The sequence below is a fragment of the Anomaloglossus baeobatrachus genome, chromosome 8 (assembly GCF_048569485.1).
Source record: "Anomaloglossus baeobatrachus isolate aAnoBae1 chromosome 8, aAnoBae1.hap1, whole genome shotgun sequence".
NCBI classification, from domain to species: domain Eukaryota; kingdom Metazoa; phylum Chordata; class Amphibia; order Anura; family Aromobatidae; genus Anomaloglossus; species Anomaloglossus baeobatrachus.
In genome coordinates, this window is record NC_134360.1 from 209,547,031 (window position 1) to 209,567,593 (window position 20,563).

The 20,563-nt window shown below is 48.4% G+C and overlaps 1 protein-coding gene across 4 annotated transcripts in view; it reads right to left on the reverse strand.

The window, feature by feature from the left end:
- RABGAP1L (RAB GTPase activating protein 1 like) overlaps window positions 1–20,563 on the reverse strand; it is a 426,173-nt gene that overhangs the window by 327,636 nt on the left and 77,974 nt on the right. For all 4 annotated transcript variants that reach the window (XM_075320137.1, XM_075320138.1, XM_075320140.1 and 1 more), the window contains one exon: window positions 1,479–1,545. In XM_075320137.1, coding sequence (XP_075176252.1) covers window positions 1,479–1,545 — 67 coding nt within the window. The remainder of the gene's footprint in view (window positions 1–1,478; window positions 1,546–20,563) is intronic.

Sequence of the window (20,563 nt, forward strand, 5' to 3'; positions counted from 1 at the left end):
GCTGTTCAGCTCCACTCACTGTTTACATCGGGGCTCAGTCACAGCTACAAACCACTGATAGTGGGAGTGCTGAAAACCGAAGATACATCATCAATATCATAAGATCATCAATATCAGAAGTCTGGACAACCTCTTTAAGGGGTTTTCAAGACTCAGAATATTGAAGGCCTGTGTTTTAATTGGGGATGACCTGCTTTTAAAGTTGGGGTACAGGCTACAACACCAAACATCCCATGAAAAAAAGTAGCTTGGTTTCTAAAAATAAATATAAAAAAAAAAATGTCCCCTCCCAAAAAGTTCCACTGACAGTCATGTATAGGGGAAACATACCGTATTTTTCGGACTATAAGGCGCACCGGATTATAAGGCGCATTAGCAATGAGACACTGCTAAGGCGCCTAGGTTCATATAAAAAGCGCACCGGATTATAAGCCGCAGCGCATTTAGTTCATGACAGCTGCGAAAATGCCGCGGTGCAATCTGGAGTTCAGGTGAGAGCACCAGAGATCAGCCAGGGATATCTGCAGCTGTCATGAACTGAGCCGCTATCGCCGGGGAATCAATCACTCAGCGCTCGCGGTGCAGTCTAAGCTGCACTCCGGAGCTCAGGTGAGAGCTCCGGAGTGCACTGCAGGTACCTGAAACCAGGCCTGGCATTACTGGAGATTCCTCCGGTAGCCAGTCTGACGCTGCTCTTATGTATAGCATTCTAACATGCTGTATATATGAACGCAGGCCGCACTGTAGAACATAAAAAACACTTTACTCACCTAAACCGGTCGCTCCGGTGCTGGATGGCCAGATGGGCGGCGCAGTTCTCCAGGACCGGCGCCTCCTCTTTCGGCCATCTTACTCCTCTGTCTTCTGAAGCCTGTGTGCATGATGCGTCCTCGTCATACACACTCGCCGGCACTGAGGTCCTGCGCAGGCGCACTTTGATCTGCCCTGCTCAGGGCAGATCAAAGTATGGTATTGTAGTGCGCCTGCGCAGGACCTCCGTGCCAATGAGTGTGTATGACGTGGACGCGTCATACACACAGGCTTCAGAAAACAGAAGTGCAAGATGGCCGAAAGAGGAGGCGCCGGTCCCGGAGAACAGCGCGGCCCATCTGATCAACCAGCACTGGAGCGACCGGTTTAGGTGAGTAAGCATGTCTCTTAACAGGAGGCATAATGCTCGGTTGTATTCATATACAAGGCGCACCGGACTATAAAGGCGCACTTTCGATTTCTGAGAAAATCATAGGCTTTTATGTGCGCCTTATAGTCCGAGAAATACGGTATATTGTTTTCAATCATCCCCAAAGGGGATTGAAAAAAAGTTATTAAATCACTAACTTTGATGTTTTAGACAAACAGTTTCAATCCAAACTTGCACAATACATATTTGTTTTTAAAAAAAAGGATACATTGTTTGCATCCCAGCAATAATATTTCCAATAAAAAAAAACAAAAAAAAACAAACAAACTATAATTACCATATCTAGAAGATGCATGTCACTATTTTTGACATTTTTGCCTGGACTGAGCAGCATGCCAAAACATCTGTAAAGAGAAGGAGAGAAATATAAAAGGCTGTAAATTAAAATGAAAAATGTGTTTTTAAACAGATTGTCTATGATTGTTTTTTTTTAAACAAAATTAACTCCTTTTGTTACCAATTTCAGTATAATTGCTCCTATTGGTGAAGGGCGAGTTCTACTGTGCTCTGACACTTAACAAGCAGTCGGACGCTCGGAAGCGGTCAACTCATGTACCCAGTATAATGGAAGTCAATGGAGAACTGAAGCATTTTTCTGGCAGATTGACCTGAAAAATGCTTGCGTTTCCCATTGACGTCCATTATATTCAGTACACAAATCAAGTTTTCCATAGACTCCAATGGTTAAAAAAAAAAAAAAAAAAAGTGGATCCTGCAAAAATCAATATTTTCAAAACAGTCAAATAAGTTGTGTTTGTAAAACCTTTTTGCTAACAGTTCCGGAACTCCGTCTAAGACATATGGACTCCTTTCAAGGGAACATGTTGCTTACCATATTTATATTTTAGCTGGTGTACGTGCTACTTTGTGGCTATGGTCCTCTCAATATAATAGAATATAAAATTATATAACAACACACACACATATATATATATATATATATATATATATATATATATATATATATATATATATATATATATATATATATATATATATATATATATATATGTGTGTGTGTGTGTTGTTATATAATTTTATATTCTATTATATTGAGAGGACCATAGCCACAAAGTAGCACGTACACCAGCTAAAATATAAATATGGTAAGCAACATGTTCCCTTGAAAGGAGTCCATATGTCTTAGACGGAGTGTATATATATATATATAGATTAAAATATATTATATATATATATATATATATATATATATATATATATATATATACGCATATTTATTATATATATATATATATGTGTGTATATAATATATATATATATATATATATATATATATATATATATATATATATATATATATATATATTATATTTTAATCTATATATATATACACTCCGTCTAAGACATATGGACGCCTTTCAAGGGAACATGTTGCTTACCATATTTATATTTTAGCTGGTGTACGTGCTACTTTGTGGCTATGGTCCTCTCAATATAATAGAATATAAAATTATATAACAACACACACACACATTATATATATATATAAAAACTTAGACTGCGCTTTTCTAGCTGTCGAAAATATTGGAACCCCTGAGAGAAAAATATGCACGGAGCATTATATATGCAAATATTACAAACAGATTTAGCACGTTGCTCTGAGGCTCGGATACCCAAGAACACAGGATAAATAGAAAAGATCCAGGACACATAGAATCCCCAAGAGTAGACCCTTTGGCGACCCAACACTTCATAAGATCAGATCTATTTCAGTTCTTATTTGCAGGAGCACACGAGACGTTCAGAAAGTGAAGAGGAGTGATCACATTAACAGTCTTCGCAGAATGAGCCTATGAGAACTAATCCTAAAAAGAGGTCAAAAATGAGGGTTCAAAGGGTCGAAGAAAAAAAATGACAATGCAAATTCCATTACTGAAAACCCTGTTATGTGAATGCTTGAACTGGCAAATGTGCAGATTCATGGTAACACGTGCACATATTAAAGAAAAAAAAGAGATAACATGTTTGAAAGCATTCCCCCCCTTTTTTTTTTACAGTACGATGCTGAACAGGAAATGAACAGAATATAATTGGGGTGAGGAGGAGATCAGGGGCGGCAGGGCTAACAAATTGATCGCGCCGGTTCCCCTGCAAGGAGGTTTGACCGGATCAGAGATTGGAACAGAGAGAATAAAGTGGAGTCATAAGAGTGAAGCTGTGCAAGCGAAGCCAACACACAGACCCACAGGACAGCTAAAAAAAGCCATTTCCGAGAAATTATGTTATATGCCCCAAAAATGTGACCCCTTTATTATGAGTTTGTGGCTGTGACAGTTCACAAAGAGCTCCACAGATCTATCATCTTCCAACCATGGACAATACTTACAGTATAAAGCATCATAATAACTATCCACAACACTATATACATAGAAAACGTCACTGTCCTTGCTGCTTATGATGTAGGCAGTGATGTGAATGGTAACGGATAATGCAGAAAATATTGTACTGAATTTATAAAGATCTGTCAGGTGACCACATCACAGGACCAAGCTCATTTCACATTTTAATTGGATCTAAGGGTATGTGCGCACGTTACGTTCTGTGCAGTGCGAAAAAGAACGCACTCTCTGGCAGACTGGACAACTGTAAAGACTGCGATTGTCAAAAAAAATGCATTCAAAATGCATGCATTTTGCATGCATTTTTTTGCAGTGCGTTCCCCTGGCAATTCAGCTGTGTTACATACCCGCTGACAGCAGACACAGACCGTCGCGCGATGAGAATGAACTCTGATGAACATCACCTGACTTCATTGTCATCCCGCGGCTGTCTGTGTGTTGCGTCCTTATTAGTGGTAACCCGTGATCGACTCACCGGTGACCGCAAATCCCTTGAGTGACTGAAATAAGCAGCTCGATCAGCGGTGCCATCACTCAGGTTACCCGGGGCCAGCTGGAGTCCTCCACCAGAGACCGCAACTAACCTGTGACGACATCGCTGATCGCGCAGCTCACTTCAGTCACTCAGGCGACTTGCTGTCGCAGTAGGAGGATCCAGCGGTGGCCACGGTTAGCCTGAGTGACGTCATCGCTGATCGCGCAGCTCACTTAAGTCACTCGGGCGACTTGGTGTCGCAGTAGGAGGATCCAGCGGTGGCCGCGAGTAACCTGAGTGACGTCATTGCTGATCGCGCGGCTCACTTCAGTGGCTGCGTCAAGCTGACAGAGCGGTCGTGGTCTGTGGCCACTCACTGTCAGCTTCATGTAGCAGTTGAGAGCTTCCTGGAACGTCATGTGGATTATGCCGGACCTGGATGGGTGTTTGGGGATTAATAAAAGTGGTGAAAGAGGGTGTTTTTTTGTCTTTTATTCCAAAAAAAGGATTTTTTCAGGTGTATGTGTTTATTTTCTTTAACTTACACGTTATTCATGGAAGGTATCTCGGGGAGACACCTGCCATGATTAACCTAGGACTTAGTGGCAGATATGGACTGCTGCCAATAACTCCTTATTACCCCGATTGCCAACGCACCAGGGCATTTCGGGTTGAGTCAGGTAGCATCCCGGGACTGTCGCATCTAATGGATGCGGCAATTCCGGGGCGGCTGCTGGCTGAAATTGTTAGGCTGGGGGGCTCCCCATAACGTGGAGCTCCCCATCCTGAGAACACCAGCCTTCAGCCATGTAGTTTTACCCTGGCTGGTATCAAAATTGGGGGGGGACCGCATGTCGGGTTTTTTTTTAATTATTTATTTTGCTGCATGATACAGACCCGCCCACCGGCGGCTGTGATTGGTTGCAGTGAGACAGCTGTCACTCAGCGTGAGGGTGTGTCTGACTGCAACCAATCATAGGCGCCGGTGAGCGGGGGAAGCAGGGAATACGAGATGGAATAATGAGCGACCAACATTTTCAAAAGAGAAAAAGCCGCCAGAGCAGTGTGACAGCCATGCAGCGCCGCACCCGTTATCGGTGAGTATGAGAGACAGGGAGAGACCGACCGACGAACAGAGAGAGAGAGACAGACAGAGCGACCGACAGACAGAGAGATTGACCAACATCGACAGGCAGAGAGATACTGAAAGACCTGCGTTTTGTATGTCAAAAAAGCATGCGGAACGCAACAAAAATGCAGTCCAAGTGCATTTTGGTTGTGTTTTGACCAACATCATTTATTTCATTGGGTGGAGAACGCAGCTACAACGCACAAAAGAAGTGACATGCTGCTTTTTTTTCCCGCAGCGATTTTTGGCATCCAAAATGCTGCATTTAAAAACATTGAACAAGCATTGAATTTTTGGACTTCTCATAGACTTTGCTGGGGAAGCAGAACGCATGCAATTTGGCACTGAAACGCTGCAGTTCAAAACGCAGCGTTAAGGGTAGGTGCGCATGTTGTGTTCTATTCCGCAGCGTTTAAATCACTGCATGTGCGTTTCAAAACACAGCCGAAAAGCTGCGTTTTGAAAGCATTGTGCCATACTGAATTTTTGCGGAATTCATGCATTCTGGATGCTTGCTCTGCCATAGACAGAGAGGGAAAAGCATCCATAACACACAAAAGAAGTGACATGTTGCTTTCTAGAACGTAGCGTTTTGGCAGCAGCCGAAACGCTGCGTTCTAAAATGCAACGTGCGGATGGAATTTGAAAAATCTTCATAGATTGTGCTGGGGACTCAGGACGCATGCGTTCACGCTGCAGTGCAAAACGCAGCATAAACGCATGAAAAAACGCAACGTGCGCACACAGCCTTACACGGGAGAAAACGCAACGTGCACACATAGCCTAACGGTCTTTATAAGCAATTTCTCCTTTGTCTGAAATCAGTTGCCAAATCAAAGACAAAATCTGCAAAAAAACTCAGGAGATTTTGTAGGAGATTGCTTGTCATTTCTTTATCAAAACCAAAGCAGAAATCTTTCATGATATTTGACCATGGCTTTAAGATCATTAAATCTGTGATCTTATGGGGAATTAACACTTTGGATGCCCCATATGGGACGAGTTAAAGGGAACCGGTCACCTGATTTGTCCCTTATAAGCTGCGGCTCTCATCAGTGAACCCTTATATACAGCATTCTAGAATACTGTATATAAGAGGCCAGGCCGCTCTGTATAACATAAAAAAGACCTTCATTATACTCACTTAAGTTGCCGTCGGGTCCGATGGGTGTCGCTGTTTTCGGGACCAGTGCCTCCTCTATCCTTCTCAACCCCGTGTGGAAGACGAGTCCTACGTCATCCACACAGAGTCCTCCATTGCACTCTTATGAAAGCGCACTTCTGTCTGCCCTGCTGAGGGCAGAGCAAATTACTGTAATGCCCAGGTCAGAGGAAAGGGCAAAGATCGCCCGCGCATGCACACTACAATACTTTGATCTGACCTCAGCCGGGCAGATTTAAGTGCACATGTGCAGGAGCACAATGGAGGGTACTGTGTGAATGACGTAGGACACATCATCCACACTTGGCTGGGAAGGAGGACGGCGACTGCACAGGAGAGGGGAGGCACCAGGCCAAGACCAGCAATGCCCATCGGACCAGACGGCACCCTACATGAGTATACTAAAAAGGGGGTTTTTTTTTTACGTTATACAGAGCAGCCTAGGCTCTTATAAGAGGAGCTGCTGATAAGTCTTTGGCTTTGTTATTTTTTTTTGTTTCTATGGTAACAAATGGTACATTACATGAAAGCCTTATTTGTCTAATATATGTTGTCAAAATGTTGTGTTTGTTGTTTATGGCAAGTGTTCTACGCACGCGGGAAAACAAAATGGTCTAATGCGATATTCACAGCAACTGAGAGCAGAGGGGGGATAAAATTCATGTTTCTGCAAGGAAAGTCCGCAAAGGATATTCATGGTGATCTCTTGCAGACTTTGGGGTTCAATGCCCTTCATATTCCACAGCTAAGAACTGGGTTGCCAAATTTAAAATGGGCCACTTTAGGACCAATGATGAGGAACGTCCTGGACGAATGAGTGGTTGTTGTTCCGGAGATCAATCGATGCTGTGCACAACCTCATACATTTCAGCTAAAGCAATAGCAGACATCATGGGGATTTCCCGTGAACGTGTTTGTGTCATTATCCATGAACATTGGGACATGAAAAAGCTATCTGCAAAGTGGGTCCCAAAATGTTTGACAACAGATCAGAGAAGCATGCGGGTGGGGGGGGGGGGGGGAGGAAACCTCCCAGTCTATTTATCAGCGCTTCCAGACTGATAAGAACTTCCAGGATTAACTGGTCACTGTGGATGAGACCTGGATTTATTTGTATGACCCTGAAAACAAGGGGCAGTCAAAAGGGTGGAGGCACAGTGGTTCTCCTCATCCAAAGAAGATCAGGGTGCAAAACTCAGCCGCTAAGGTGATGGCGTCTGTGTTCTGGGATAAGGAGGGTGTGCTGCTAGTGCTAGTGGATTACCTTCAAAAGGGTTCCACCATCAATGCAAGATATTACACTAAACTTTTGGACCAATTGAAGGCAGCTCTGAAGGCCAAAAGGTGCAGCAAGCTATCCAAAGGAATCTTGTTCCTGCAAGACAATGCTTGTGCAGTGTGACTGTAGGCAACCACGGCAAAACTGGCAGAGCTGAGCTTCCAGCTGGTTGACCACCCACCTTATTCACCATATTTATCTCCCTCTGACTATCATCTGTTCCCAAACCTGAAAAAAAAAAAAAACCTCAAGGGTACCAAATTTCACACCATTTCTGATGTCATGGCTGCTACGGATGCCAGGTTTGTGGCACAATGAAAATCTTTTTGCTAGGATTACAGAACTTGGAATACCAATGTAATAAGTGTGGTGACATCAGTGGAGAGTATGTGGAATAAATGTAAAGTTTCATCTTCCTCTCTCGATTCTTTCTGGGTAAAGCCAAAGACTTATCAGCAGCACCTTGTATACAGTATTCTAGAATGCTCGGTGGTGGTGGTGGCCTCAGCTTGTAAAGGAAAAACCTGGTGACAGATTCCCTTTAAAACTAGAAGTCTCAAAAATTTCGAGCTCCCCCCTGAAGTCCCAAAAGAGGGTCAAATGACATACAATAAACTGAATAGAACTAACTAGAAACTAAATGGCTAAACTCAATAGAAAACAAAAACCTCCGGTGGTGCAACAGTAATGGCCTTAATTACAGAACAAAAGACGGTGATTATAGGATGTTAGCTAAACTCCTTCAGGTCATTCGACCAGTCTCTGGGTTCCAAAAGGTAGAAATGTTAAATGACCCCTCTCTGGGACTTCTAGTGTTAATTCATAAGCTGATTTGTTTAAAAACTGTGCCAAAAGTTCTGAGAACTTAAAAGGATGCTTAAAAAAAATAAATAAAATAATCAGTCTGGGTAATTAATTCCAACATGGCGTCATCAAAATGAGCGATGGCAGCGAACTGCGTCCAAAAGGGCCATTGATATGGTTGCAGGAATGATAGCGAAAAATCTGGGCCTATGGTGCTCATCCAATCTGGTTCGTCTGTTCAAGTTGGAGGGAAGTGTTCTCTAAAATGTGCCATGAAAGCTGATCATTTGTTGTTTCTGCTTTGCTTTTTTAGAATTGGTAGCAAACCCTTAGAAAGTGAAAAACCTGAATGCAAAAGGTTATTGGGTTTGCAAACAAATCATCTGTTCCGTACAGACGCCGAGTACCAGACAAACTACAGAGGTCAACAACCCTGTGAACCTTATCTGCTTGTACGTTAACAGGTCTGCCTATAGGACAATGTGACAACTCCGAACAAACCGGCGGCATTAAATGACTGCAGAGCGGTGAATATTTACCAGTTTGGGGTATTTAACCTCCTGACAGGTAGATGCACACCGAGATAGATCCCTCCGTGCACACAGGCTATGGTTGTACTCGGCAGCACAGGATGATGTGCTGCTGAAAACGATAATCTTTACTGCAAGTGTCGCGGGCGGAGGAGGGGACGCTGCGCTCTCCCACTGCTCGGGTCCGGCTGCTGCTGCTCGGTGGTGGCTCGAGCGGTGGGCCGGATCCCGGGGACTCGAGCGGCGCTCCTCGCCCGTGAGTGAAAAGGGGGATGTTTTGGGGATTTATTGTCCGTGACACCACCCACGGTTGTGGTGAAGTTGTGACACCACCGCTGCTCTGGACGGGGATCCCGGGAGCGGTGACAGGGAGCAGCTTGGATGTTGTTTTCTCCCCTCCGTGGGTAGGGGGTTTGGTTGTCCCAGGGACCGGTGAGGGGTAGGGATGGCAGGCAGGTTACGGGGCCTGGTGAGGTGCAGGGTCGCGGGGGCAGCGCTGTGCCACACGGCACGGTGGTACTCACTCAGCCAATGATGTACACAAAGTCTCAGGTAAAACAAACGGCTGGATGGACAGGTCCCACAGACGGCTGCGGTGTTTCTCCTCCTGGCAGGTTGATGGTGACTGCCTTTCCCTGCACCTGTGTAGTGTAAACGGTTCCAATGGGTTCCCACCGGTAACCTGCTCCCCAGCTTGAAGGTTGCTGAAGGAGCCCTTTTTGCCCGCAGGCTCTGGCCCTGGGAACTGTAGCCTTGGCGGTGACGGTTTCCCTCTCTCGGTTGGACTGTTGCCTTCTATCGGGACTTGGTTGCTGGGAAAACCCGGAGGTTCCCTTCGCTAACTGATTTTACAATTTCAGCGGCGACTCCTAGCCTTGTCGGGGTCCGTAAGCACTGCCGGTTGGTGCTGGCTTCTCTTTGCGTACCGGTCCAGTACCGCCGGGCCACCGCCCGTCCACGGTCCTTACGGCTAGCTCCAATAGGCCTCTCCTGCAGACGGTCACCACCGTCTGCCAACCTTGCTGTACCGTCCGGGCCACACACCCGGACGCTGTCAGATTGCTCTGCTCCCACTTCACTTCCCTAACTGCTCTCTGACTCCTTTTCCCGCCTCCAGGACTGTGAACTCATCGGTGGGCGGGACCAACCGCCTGGCCCACCCCCTGGTGTGGACATCAGCCCCTGGAGGGAGGCAACAAGGGTTTTTGTTTGACTTCGGTGTGCCTGACCGGGGTGTGGGGTGTGTTGGTGTAGTGCTTGTGACGTCCTGGCTTGTCCAGGGCACCACACAAGCACCACAGAAGATCATTTCACCCGACAAACGATGATTTTGCTTGTTCATCAGGAGCCTCTTTTACAGTATCGTGAAATGATAATCGCGAGTGAGCGTTCCCAAGAACTATCATGCAAGTATCAAAAAGGTACATTCACATTTTCAGGCATTCCTACATATTTGTGGTGCTGATACATTGAAAATCAGCAGCAATTTTCAGTACAATATAATTTACAGGCTGGGGGGGGCGGGGAATAAAGAACTGGCAGCATTGTGGCTCAGTGGTTAGCACTGTAGTCTTGCAGCTCTGAGGTCCTGGGTTCAAATCCCACCAAGGACACCATCTGCAAGGAGTTTGTATGTTCTCCCAGTGCTCTCCGGTTTCCTCCCACACTGCAAAGACATATAGATAGGGACTTTAGATTGTGAGCCCCAATGGGGACAGTGTTCCTGATGAATGTAAAGCGCTGCGGAATATGTTAGCGCTATATAAAAATAAAGATTTGATTTTCATTTTTTTTTTATAAAATGCGAATGAAAAAGAAAGGATACCGCCAACATCTAAATCAGCAGCATGCACATAGTGGTGCGACGTGTCACCATGGATCTCACCCTATGCAATGCCCAGTAATGGATTAGGCTGAAATCAGTGGCCAAATCCAAGACAAAATCTGCAAGTGAGATTTGGTACCGGACTGGTCATTTCTTTATCAAACCTAAAGCAGAAATATTCCACAATGTTTGACCGTGGCCTTAGGAACGATAAATCTGTGACCAGAAGGCCGACACTGAACAGCATTTTTTTAGTATTTTTTATTTAAAGGTTTTTTGGGTTTTGTTTTTTTTGTTTTTTGCCCTGAGAGCAGATATTAGTTTAAAGTCCACAGGTGAAAATGTTATGGTCTTTTTCGTGCCTTTTGAAAAAAAAAAAGATAAATAATCAATGGAAGAAAAAACAAAAACTCTTCTATAAAGAACTTTCAAATGGCAGAAATAAACCCACTGTCACAGTCGTCTCTCGGCTATATGAGACTTGTGACTGATACAGGACTTGAGGGTCATTCCATTCTGGACTCTCAATATTAAACATGTTTCTTCTTTGGCAGTTGTAGGGTTAATGTCAGCATTCCTTGCCAGAAAGCAGGCTAATTACCAGCTCAGGCGTTTCTGGTTTGGGACCACTCCCAGTACCTTTATATACCCTCTGCTACCAGCAGAGGGTGCCTGTAATTCTAAATCCATTTGGATATTTGGCCAGGAGGTGGAAGGAGCTGCTGAATCCCTCTGCTGAAGTTGCTGGTGTGGCTCTAGTCTTGGGGCGGACTGCAGCAGTCTGTTGATGTGTTTCCCCCATCTGTCTTCTTTCCCTGTTGTGTTCTTCTAGTGCAGTGGTGCGGCTAGCATCCTTCACCTGCCCATTCACTATCTAGCCACTATTGTAAGTTCTTTTCAAGGCTTCAGATTCTTGCTCGGCAACAAGTAAGGAACCTGTATAGGGACTGCCTAGGAGTGCAGGGTACAGCGGCAGGTAAGTGGAGGAGGTGTCCATCTTCCCTCTCACTAGTCCTAGGGCCCTCCATTGTTAAAGTCCCTGGTGTACCCCTTTTTTGTTGTGGCGTCAGTGTTTTGGCTCACACCGGACCTTACCCAGTCTGTGTTGTGATACCTACATTGTTGATTTTCACCAAAATACTTAAATGGCGTTCATTGCAAGCGCTTAAAAACACCAAAAAAAGAGAATTTTGTTTACTTACCGTAAATTCTTTTTCTTATAGTTCCGACATGGGAGACCCAGACCATGGGTGTATAGCTTCTGCCTCCGGAGGACACACAAAGTACTACACTAAAAAGTGTAGCTCCTCCCTCCGAGCATATACACCCCTTGGATAACCAAATATAGCCAGTTTAGTGCAAAAGCTGAAGGAGGACATCCACCCACAAGTAGAGATAGAGTAAAACCCGGAATAACCGGAACCTCTGTCTACAACAACAGCCGGTGAAAACACACGGAACAAGAACTGCCAACAGGCAACAGGGAGGGTGCTGGGTCTCCCATGTCGGAACTATAAGAAAAAGAATTTACGGTAAGTAAACAAAATTCTCTTTTTCTTCATCGTTCCTTATGGGAGACCCAGACCATGGGACGTCTCAAAGCAGTCCATGGGTGGGAAATAAACAGAAACTGAGAAGTAGGCAAAACCTAACTTCACAAATGGGCGACAGCCGCCTGAAGGATGCGTCTGCCCAAGCTCGCATCTGCCGAAGCATGAGCATGCACTTGGTAGTGCTTCGAAAAGGTGTGCAGACTAGACCAAGTGGCAGCCTGACAGACCTGCTGAGCCGTAGCCTGGTGCCTGAAAGCCCAAGAGGCACCGACAGCTCTGGTCGAGTGCGCCTTAATCCCCGGCGGGGGAGGCACCTGAGTACATTGGTAGGCATCGGATATGGCCGACCCAATCCAACGAGCTAGGGTCGGTTTAGAAGCCGAGAGACCCTTGCGCTGACCTGTGGTCAGCACAAAAAGAGAGGTGCACCGCCTAAGAGCAGCGGTGCGTGACACATAGATCCGGAGCGCCCGCACCAGATCCAGAGTATGCAACACTTTCTCAAAGCGATGCACAGGAGCCGGACAAAGGGAAGGCAATGAAATGTCCTGGTTAAGGTGGAAAGGAGACACCACCTTAGGGAGAAAGTCCGGAGTCGGACGGAGAACCACCTTGTCTTGGTGAAAAAACAAAAAGGGTGACTCCGAAGAGAGCACAGCCAAATCAGAAACTCTCCTGAGAGAAGTTATGGCCACTAGAAAGACCACTTTCTGTGAAAGTCGAAACAAAGAAACGTCCCTAAGAGGCTCAAAGGGGGGTTTCTGTAAGGCCGTGAGGACCAGATTAAGGTCCCAGGGATCCAAAGGCCGCCGATAAGGCGGAATGATGTGAGATGCGCCCTGCATGAAGGTGCGCACCTGGGCCAGTCGGGCGAGACGCCGCTGGAACAACACTGACAGAGCCGAGACCTGTCCCTTGAGGGAATTGAGGGACAGTCCTAGCTGCAGACCGGACTGTAGAAAGGACAGGATGGTCGGCAAGGAAAAAGGCCAAGGAGCATGGCCGGAAGAGCGACACCAGGACAGGAAAATTCTCCAAGTCCTGTGGTAAATCCTGGCCGAGGAAGACTTCCGAGCCTGAGTCATAGTGGAGATGACCTCGGAAGGAATGCCTGAAGCCGTCAGGATCTAGGACTCAAGAGCCACGCCGTCAATCTGAGAGCCGCAGAATTCTGGCGGAAAAACGGACCTTGTGAGAGAAGGTCTGGGAGATCCGGGAGATGCCACGGCACCTCTACGGACAGACTGAGCAGGTCTGGGTACCAAGCTCGCCTGGGCCAGTATGGAGCAATGATTATGACCCGACGGCCCTCCATTCTGATCTTGCGCAGGACTCTGGGCAAGAGAGCTAGAGGGGGAAACACGTAGGCCAGACGGAACTGGGACCAATCTTGAACCAGCGCGTCCGCTGCCAAGGCCTGAGGATCGTGGGAGCGAGCCACGTAAACCGGGACCTTGTTGTTGTGCCGGGATGCCATGAGATCCACTTCCGGAGTGCCCCACTTGCGGCAGATTGACCGGAACACTGCTGGATGCAGGGCCCACTCGCCGCTGTCCACGGTTTGACGGCTGAGATAATCTGCCTCCCAGTTTTCTACGCCTGGGATGTGAACTGCGGATATGGTGGACTTGGAGTCCTCCGTCCACTGAAGGATACGTTGAACCTCCAACATTGCTAGGCGGCTGCGAGTCCCGCCCTGGTGATTGATGTAGGCAACTGCTGTCGCGTTGTCCGACTGGACTCGAATGTGCTTGCCCGCCAACAGGTGGTGAAAGGCTACGAGAGCTAGGAGTACCGCTCTGATTTCCAGCACATTGATCGAGAGGGCTGATTCGGACAGAGTCCAAGTGCCCTGTGCTCGGTGGTGGAGAAACACTGCTCCCCAGCCGGATAGACTGGCATCCGTGGTGAGAATCACCCAGGACGGGATCAGAAAGGAGCGTCCCTGGGATAGAGAGAGGGGCCGAAGCCACCACTGAAGAGAGCTCCTGGTCTGTGGCGACAGAGCCACTAGCCTGTGCAAGGAAGAGGTCCGCTTGTCCCAACAGCGGAGAATGTCCAGCTGCAGGGGACGCAGATGGAACTGGGCAAAGGGAACCGCTTCCATTGATGCCACAATCTGACCCAGCACCTGCATGAGGTGCCTGATGGAATGACGGCGGGGCCTCAACAGAGAGCGCACCGCCAGATGAAGGGACTGCTGTTTGACTAAGGGCAGCTTCACAAGTGCCGGCAGAGTCTCGAATTGCATCCCTAGGTACGTAAGTTTCTGGGTCGGGGTCAGAGTGGACTTGGGCAGATTGACAAGCCACCCGAATTGAACAAGCGTGGCGAGAGTGAGCAAGACACTCCGCTGACAGTCTGCACTGGATGAAGCCTTGACTAGAAGGTCGTCCAGGTAAGGAATCACTGCCAACCCCTGGAGGTGCAGAACCGCAACCACTGCTGCCATGACCTTGGTGAATACTCGAGGGGCCGTGGCTAACCCGAAGGGGAGAGCCACGAATTGGAAATGTTCCTCTCCGATTGCAAAACGTAGCCAACGCTGGTGTGAAACTGCAATTGGCACATGCAGATAGGCATCTCTGATGTCGATGGATGCAAGAAAATCTCCTTGGGTCATTGAGGCAATGACTGATCGCAGAGATTCCATGCGAAAGTGCCGCACCTGAACATGCTTGTTGAGAAGCTTGAGATCCAGGATGGGCCGGAAGGAACCGTCCTTCTTGGGGACTAAGAAGAGATTTGAGTAGAAACCTCTGAACCGTTCCCGGGCGGGAACCGGTACAATTACTCCGTTGGCCTGCAAGGATGCCACGGCCTGAGAGAAGGCGGCGGCCTTGGAGCAGGGGGGAGTGGACAGAAAAAATCTGTTTGGCGGGCTGGAAGAGAATTCTATATCCTGTAGCCGTGGGAGATGATATCCCGCACCCACTGATCGGAGACGTGTTGAAACCACACGTCGCCAAAGTGGGAGAGCCTGCCACCGACCAAGGACGTTGCTGGCGCGGCCAGATAGTCAAGAGGAGGCTTTCTTAGTGACAGCGGCTCCTCCGTTCTTCTGAGGACGCGGCTTCGTGCGCCAGCTGGGTTTTTGATCCTTGGCTGAGTTAGTGGACGAGGCTGAGGGCTTAGAGGATGACCAGTTAGAGGAACGAAAGGAACGAAACCTCGACTGGGTCCTGCCCTGGACAGGTTTCCTGGTTTTAGTTTGTGGCAAGGAAGTACTCTTCCCGCCAGTAGCTTCCTTAATAATTTCATCCAGTTGTTCACCGAACAGCCGGGACCCAGCAAAAGGGAGCCCAGCAAGGTACTTCTTGGAAGAAGCGTCTGCTTTCCACTCAAAGCCACAAGATCCTGCGGATCGCGAGGGAATTAGCGGAAGCCACCGCCGTGCGGTGAGAAGCCTCCAGAATGGCAGACATGGCATAGGATGAAAAGGCCGAAGCCTGGGAAGTTAAGGCAACCATTTCGGGCATAGAGTCCCTGGTGAGGGAATGCATCTCCGCCAGAGAAGCAGAGACGGCCTTAAGAGCCCACACTGCTGCAAAAGACGGGGAGAACGAGGCCCCTGCCGCTTCATAAACAGATTTGGCCATAAGGTCAACCTGGCGGTCAGTGGAATCCTTAAGTGAGGTGCCATCCGACACAGATACAACTGTCCGGGCTGAGATTATAGACACCGGAGGATCTACCTTTGGTGAATGAGCCCACTCCTTGACCAGCTCTGGTGGAAAGGGAAAACGGTCATCAGAACTACGCTTTGGAAAGTGTTTGTCAGGACAGGCCCTGGGTTTGGTCACAGTGGCCTGAAAACTGGAGTGGTTAAAAAACATACTCCATGCTCTCTTAGGTGAGGTAAACTGGTGTTTTTCTACCAGAGAGGCTTGTTCCTCTGACACTGGGGGATTGAGGTCCAGTACGGAATTAATGGACGCAATCAAATCACTAACATCTGCATCACTTTTGGTTAGATCAATGGGGTACATAGAGGTAGCGTCTGAGCCCACAGTAAAGGCATCCTCCTCGCCCTGCGATTCAGCTCGTGAATCAGAGCCGTGGGACGAGGAAGGAGAAGAGTCCCTGCGTCTCCGTTTAGGAGGACGGGGTCTGGGAACAGATGAAAAATCCTCTGTGAGCTCTGCAGAGCGAGTCGGAGCAGCAGAGGCGCCCTGAGAAGGGGGCTGATGCATGGTCAGCAGAGTCCGGGACAGCTGTCCCATGGAGTCGGCAAAGGACTGGGAGATAGCATTAGAAAACGATGCTACCCAAGCCGGGGGTTCAGCCACCGGGGCTGGAGCAGCCGGAGGGACCCCTGGGGAGACTCCAGGCTGAGGCACCACCATGTTAGAGCAGGCATCACAATGTGGATATGTGCTCGGTTCAGGCAGTATGAGCTTACATGCAGTGCATATAGAGTAAAGCCTTGCAGCCTTGCTCCTAGTGACAGACATGCTGCTGAGGTGGAGGCTCTGCAGTAAAGAACACACTCCTTCAGAATAACCCCCAGAGAGTGCATAAGAAAGTCCACAACCAGAGGTTGTGGCTTACCAGACCGTTTTGTGTGCCCTCCGGATTCCACAGCTTGGACCCCCAGACAGATTGCAGAGCTGCAGCAGCCAGCGCCGATCAGTGTGTTAACGCTGATAAAATGGCGCCGGAGTGAGGAGGGGGGCGGGGTTTAGTCCAAGAGCGGGAACCGGAGGGCCAAGGAGAAATACAGGCCGCAGCCGAAGCCGGGGCCTACATTTTTCCATGCGGCCGACAAGCAGGCACCCTCGGTGCGGTTCTCAGGAAAAAAACAGAGAACTGGCCGGAAATTACAGCAAAGTAAATAACACACTCTCCCCACAATAAATGTACAAGGGACCCCTGAATAACGTCTCAATACTTAGCTTATGAGACGCAGGGCCAGGTCCCTGAGGGATGAGCGCTCCGTCTGGCAGGGTCCTGAAAGGGCTGCGGATGGAGACCGGTCTCCTGCAAAGCAGCGAGAACCGTGATGGCTCCCACTTCAAGCCAGAGCCCGAGGGATGGTGAAGGAGCGCGGCATGTAAGGCTCCAGCCTTGTAAAATCAACCTTAACAGCACCGCCGACACAGTGGGGTGAGAAGGGACATGCCGGGAGTCCAGGCTTGGACCCGCTTTTCTTCTAATTCTTTAAAATCAAAAATGAAAAATCAAAAATCAAAAGAGAATGCATGTGTGTGTGACCTCCTGAACACAAAGCATTGAACTGGCTATATTTGGTTATCCAAGGGGTGTATATGCTCGGAGGGAGGAGCTACACTTTTTAGTGTAGTACTTTGTGTGTCCTCCGGAGGCAGAAGCTATACACCCATGGTCTGGGTCTCCCATAAGGAACGATGAAGAAGAAGGGAATTTTGTTTACTTACCGTAAATTCCTTTTCTTCTAGCTCCAATTGGGAGACCCAGCCAGTGGGTGTATAGCTACTGCCCTCTGGAGGCCGCACAAAGAACTACACTTAAAAGTGTAAGGCCCCTCCCCTTCTGGCTATACACCCTCCCGTAGGAGTACAGATTCCTCAGTTTTAGTACCAAAGCAAGAAGGAGGAAAGCCAATAACAGTTTCAAAAACAAATTCAATCCGATAACATGATCGGAGAACTTAAGAAACAACATGAACAACATGTGCACCCGAAAAACGAAACCCTAAGAACAAATAGGGCGGGTGCTGGGTCTCCCAATTGGAGCTAGAAGAAAAGGAATTTACGGTAAGTAAACAAAATTCCCTTCTTCTTTTTCGCTCCTAATTGGGAGACCCAGACAGTGGGACGTCCAAAAGCAGTCCCTGGGTGGGTAAAAAGATACCACATGAACGGGCTGTCAGACAGCCTCTTCCTACAGGTGGGCCACCGCCGCCTGAAGGACCTGTCTACCTAGGCTGGCATCTGCCGAAGCGTAGGTATGCACTTGATAGTGTTTGGTAAACGTGTGCAGACTCGACCAGGTAGCCGCCTGGCACACTTGCTGAGCCGTAGCCTGATGCCGCAATGCCCAGGACGCACCCACGGCTCTGGTAGAATGGGCCTTCAGTCCAGATGGAATCGGAAGCCCAGCAGAACGGTATGTGTGAAGAATTGGTTCCTTGATCCACCGCGCCAGGGTGGATTTGGAAGCTTGCGATCCCTTATGCTGACCAGCGACTAGGACAAAGAGCGCATCAGAACGGCGTAGAGCCGCCGTGCGAGAAATGTAAATCCTGAGTGCTCTCACCAGGTCCAACAGATGTAAACCCTTTTCAAATTGGTGAACTGGATGCGGACACAAAGATGGTAAAGTGATATCCTGATTGAGATGAAAGGAAGAAACCACCTTGGGAGAAAACTCTGGAATTGGACGCAGTACTACCTTGTCTTGGTGAAACACCAGGAAGGGAGATTTGCAAGATAACGCCGCTAGCTCGGACACTCTTCGAAGAGACGTGACCGCCACAAGAAAAACTACCTTTTGTGAAAGCCGAGAAAGGGGAACCTCTTTCAAAGGCTCGAAAGGCGGCTTCTGGAGAGCAATGAGAACCTTGTTCAGATCCCAGGGTTCCAATGGCCGTCTGTAAGGAGGAACGATATGACAAACTCCTTGGAGAAAAGTGCGTACTTTAGAAAGCTGTGCCAAGCGCTTCTGAAAGAATACGGATAGCGCGGAGACTTGACCCTTAAGAGAGCTAAGCGACAAGCCTTTTTCCAACCCAGACTGCAGGAAGGAAAGAAAAGTTGGCAATGCAAATGGCCAGGGAGAAAACCCTTGAGCCACGCACCACGCTAAGAATATCTTCCACGTTCTGTGATAGATCTTAGCTGAGGATGGTTTTCTAGCCTGTCTCATTGTGGCAACAACTTCATGAGATAAACCTGAGGCCGCTAGGATCCAGGACTCAATGGCCACACAGTCAGGTTCAGGGCCGCAGAATTCAGATGGAAAAACGGCCCTTGAGACAGCAAATCTGGACGGTCTGGTAGTGTCCACGGTTGGCCTACCGTGAGATGCCACAGATCCGGGTACCACGACCTTCTTGGCCAATCTGGAGCGACGAGTATGGCTCGATGGCAGTCGGACCTGATTTTCCGGAGAACTCTGGGTAACAATGCTAGAGGTGGGAACACATAGGGGAGTCGGAATTGCGACCAATCCTGAACCAAGGCGTCTGCCGCCAGTGCTCGGTGATCGTGAGACCGTGCCATGAAAACTGGGACCTTGTTGTTGTGTCGTGACGCCATCAGATCGACGTCCGGCGTCCCCCAGCGGCAACAGATCTGCTGAAACACGTCCGGGTGAAGAGACCATTCTCCTGCGTCCATGCCCTGGCGACTGAGAAAGTCTGCTTCCCAGTTTTCCACGCCTGGGATGTGAACTGCGGATATGGTGGACGCTCTGCTTTCCACCCACGTCAAAATCCGTTGGACTTCTTGAAAGGCTTGGCGACTGCGTGTTCCCCCTTGGTGGTTGATGTACGCCACCGCCGTGGAATTGTCCGACTGAATCCGAATCTGTTTGCCTTCCAGCCATTGTTGGAAGGCTCGCAGGGCAAGATAGATTGCTCTGATTTCCAGAACATTGATCTGCAGGGTGGACTCTTCCAGAGTCCACATCCCCTGAGCCCTGTGGTGGAGATACACCGCTCCCCACCCTGATAGGCTCGCATCCGTCGTGACCACTGCCCAGGACGGGGGAAGGAACGACTTTCCCTGTGACAATGAGGCGGGGAGAAGCCACCAACGCAGAGAGTCCTTGGCAGTCTGAGAGAGGGAGACAGTCCTGTCGAGGGACGTCGATTTCCCGTCCCATTGGCGTAGAATGTCCCATTGTAGAGGGCGCAGATGAAACTGCGCGAACGGGACTGCCTCCATTGCTGCTACCATCTTTCCTAGGAAATGCATGAGGCGCCTCAGTGAGTGCGACTGGCTCTGAAGGAGAGATTGCACTCCAGTCCGCAGCGAGCACTGCTTGTCCAGTGGAAGCTTCACTATCGCTGAGAGAGTATGAAACTCCATGCCAAGATAAGTCAGAGATTGGGTCGGGGTTAGATGAGACTTTGGAAAGTTGATAATCCACCCGAAACTCTGGAGAGTGTCTAGTGCCACTTTCAGACTGTGTTGGCATGCCTCTTGAGAGGGTGCCTTTATAAGCAGGTCGTCTAGATACGGGATGACCGAGTGACCCTGCGAGTGCAGAACAGCTACTACTGCTGCCATGACCTTGGTGAAGACCCGGGGGGCTGTTGCCA